Genomic DNA, 3,519 nt, shown 5'->3' on the forward strand with positions numbered 1-3,519 from the left:
TCGTGCTGCACGAGTGAGAGATAAGGGAGTTACAGGTCCTGACTTGAACCTTCTGAGAGTATTCACGTGCACCCCAGTCCTCAGGAACTGAGAATCGCTGCCCCTGGCAGTCGTGAGCTGTGGAGCAGACCCCTAAGGCCAGAGCTTACTCGATTTAAGGCAGGTTATACTCTCTGTTTTGCTGTACTGTTTTTCTACTCTTGACCAAAGTTTAGGCCAGACACCAGACCCTGGCAGGAAGCTGGCAGGGGCAGAAGGAAAGAGAGCAGAACTACCTCCTTCAGTAAGCAAAGAATGTGCGGTGGGCATTGCCTCCCTCCTCCTCAAGAACTGCCTTCTGATCCCAAGTGCTGTGACTTAAAGAAAGGGCCCTTATCAAAATCATGTCCGTTATACCACCTGAAATTCCACTAATTAAAGAGTCACTTAAATTAACCTAACAATCACCTATAACTGGGTCAAGAGAAACGGTCGTTCACAACTTAGTGTAGACTCAATAACCACATTGCTTCCCTCACTCTGAGCTTAGCGGCATCAGAGGAAGGGATCACTAACTTGCAGGAGTAAGGGAGAGATCATTCTGGAGTGTGGGCCCTTCTGGTTAGAGTAGGAGGGGTCCTGAGGTGGGGCCGGGACTTTGGTGCAGAGATTATTGAGGACGTTGTTCTGGGGCAGGAAGGGAAGAGCCCAGAGGCAGAGAAGACTCACGTCCCCTTCCTCTCCAAGACCAAGTTCTGCTCTCACTAATTCTCAAGTCCCACCCTCCTCCCCTGCCCTAGGCTTGCCCTGCTAGAGATTCCGGGAGAGAAGCATTCTGCTGGCTTCATGAGGGCCTCACAGGAGACTGGAAATGCTTTTCTAGACAGACCTAGGAGTCAAAGTACCAGCAAACAGGGTGGGTCTGTGGGGTAAGCAGGGTTGAGGGAGGCGGAAGGGCAGGAGTACCTTATGCCACGTGTAGGATGAGCACAGCTTAGAGACATTCTCTGAGGTGTTTATTTCCACAGTACCCAGCACAAGGTGGGGCCTCAGTATTCAATGAATGGTTGAATGGATGGATGAACGAATAATCTCCCCTAATATTGCAAAATCACATGGGCTGCCGAACTCACACAGGCCAAATCATTCCCACTTGGGACCTGAGCTTTCTTCCTTCCTGGGTAGGCACTTAGTCCAGTTGTATGGGTGCACAGATTTTTCACTCCTCCTTTCCTGTCTCCAATCCAGAATGCCCCTAGGCTTGCTCTTCGTTTTTCCCTTTCCCTCCACACCTGCATCCGAAGCTTTCTGAGGGTCTCAGAATGTCTGGGGTGCATAGCAGGGGAGTTCTTGTGAACTAGTTCACACACAAGAGCAGAAGACGGCTGTCCCAGAGAGATGTGAAGTGGGACACAGGACACCTGTCGATGACTGGCCCAGCCCAGCAGCTGTCTATGCCCTCTCCTAGCCACAGCCTTGGAGCCCCTAGGAAAACACTGACCAATAAATTAAGTTGAAAAATATGTAGGAGGCTGGGAATATCAACCTGGAGTATTTGTCGATGGCGTGGCTGTTCTGGAAAATGCGCAGACCCACCTGGCCCTTCAGAAGCCCCTTCTTCCTGGAGGAGTTGGATTCATTGCTTAGGGCCAGGTGGACCACTATTTTGTCTTGCCTCTCTTCTTCCGTCAGGATATGGCTTCTTGGGTACCCAGCCAGGCTGTTGGCCTCAGATTCACTGTAGCTTCCATCCAGCATCATGGTTCTTGAATGAGGCATTCCACACACGCACGGGAACTGCGGGCAGCAAACACCAAGGGCTGCGTGTTAGAATCACCGGCGCAGCTCTTTAGGCTGGCCACAGCCAGGCTCCACTCTACACTTAAACTAGTCTTAGTTTAAAACTACCAGGTGCTTCTACTGAGAACCACTGATCTAGTCCAAATGCTCTCAATTGCAGAGGCAAAAGCTAAAACCCAGACAACCGTACAGTTCTCCTGAGACCACCCAGCAGGTGTCAGAGCCAGGACTTTAACCCCACATATACTGATTTTGGCTGCAGGACTTCACCTCTCCGTGCATTAATCAAAAGATGAGTAGGTAAAAGAGCGTCCTTAGGCTGAAGAGTTATATTTAAGAGTCAAGGGTCATGGTCCCCACAGTGTATTTTAAAAAGGTTCAACTGCACCAAGAAAAATGTGCTTATATGGAGAAAGCACTCACACGAAAGTGGTAAAATGTCAGCAGTGCCGGACCTAGGTGTGGGGTGTATGGATGTACGTTTCCCTATTCTTTCGATTGTTTCTGTAAGTATGAAAACATTTATAAGAAATCTAAGTTAGAGGGAAGGAGATCATTTTGCTTGACTTCTCCCCACAGTTTGAGTCAGCAGAGAGTGGGCTGGCCGCTGGCACCTGGACAGTCAGTGTTGGCCCAAAGCATGAGGCCTGCTTGATCAGCCAACTGGCCATGGGTTTATTCTTTCCAACCTGCTTACTTCACCATGTTTCTTACCTGGCCCCAGCCGGTCACTGCCTCCGGGAAAATGAAATAATGACATTTCATAATCTGCCTTCTATAATTATGGATCTTAAATTACTCAGATGAATATCATAAAGCTTTGGAATGCAAAAATAGATAAATGAATTCTAATGTGAAATTAGAATTACTTGAAGTATTCTTATGCTTGAAGAAATCATTTGTGGTTGGGGGGCTATTTTTTTCAGCAGGCTCAATTGTTTCATTATTATTTCTATGTCTTGTCCTATCAGTAACAGTAATTAAGTAACACATTAATTCATTTTTGAATAATTAACATGGACCCATAGCTATTAGTAAGAGGTCATTTATTCAACTCTTTGCATTTAGGTATGCAAATTTTGATAAAATTGTGAGATGTTGTCATGGGGGTTATTTATTAATTTGAGGCACAGGTCTTTACTTCTTTTCCTTGCTCTAAACGGCAATACTTTCTGCTAAAATGAAAACAGACTTTTCTCCTATGATTTTTGAGTTAGAATCAGGAAATGCCAAATATTCTGATTAATCCCTCCTTTCCACATCAGCTTGTTTCTAAGAAAGACTTCACCATTTGAACTAGGGCTGGGTCTACTCGGTTGCAGGCAGCTGTGTCCTGTAAGGAGTGGAAGCCAAACCTCAGTGAGCCTGAGACTTTGTTAGAAAGGCTGATTCCAGGGTGCCATCCAGAGAGTCTGATCAGTAGGTCTGGAATATGGTCTGGGAATCTTTATTTTTAACAGGATCAGGTGATTCCAGGGCAGGTGCTCTGTGGCTCCCACTTGGGAACCTCTCTACTGGGGACCATCTTAATGATCATGAATATTGGTTTCTCTGTGGGCCAGCAGGAGAGAGATTTTGTGTCTTCCCACCACCGTGTGCCCTCCTGCAACTATGTGTCTCCGCCTTTAAATCACATGTTTGAAAACAGTGAAGTATAAGCTCTCACCTCCCAGATGTCTGTTCTCACACAGACAGAGAGACAGACCTAGGGCCCAAAGGGCTTTCTGAGTATGACTTCCC

At 46.8% G+C, this 3,519-nt stretch overlaps 1 protein-coding gene across 1 annotated transcript in view; it reads right to left on the minus strand.

Moving 5' to 3' along the window:
- Positions 1–1,400: 1,400 nt before the first annotated feature.
- Positions 1,401–3,519, minus strand: part of GABRR2 (gamma-aminobutyric acid (GABA) A receptor, rho 2) — a 34,338-nt gene continuing 32,219 nt past the window's right edge. Inside the window, exon 9 of the mRNA XM_012638244.1 lies at positions 1,401–1,776. Coding sequence (XP_012493698.1) covers positions 1,465–1,776 — 312 coding nt within the window. The 3' untranslated portion in view covers positions 1,401–1,464. The remainder of the gene's footprint in view (positions 1,777–3,519) is intronic.

This window comes from Propithecus coquereli, unplaced genomic scaffold (assembly GCF_000956105.1).
Source record: "Propithecus coquereli isolate 6110/MARCELLA unplaced genomic scaffold, Pcoq_1.0 Scaffold127, whole genome shotgun sequence".
NCBI lineage: Eukaryota > Metazoa > Chordata > Mammalia > Primates > Indriidae > Propithecus > Propithecus coquereli.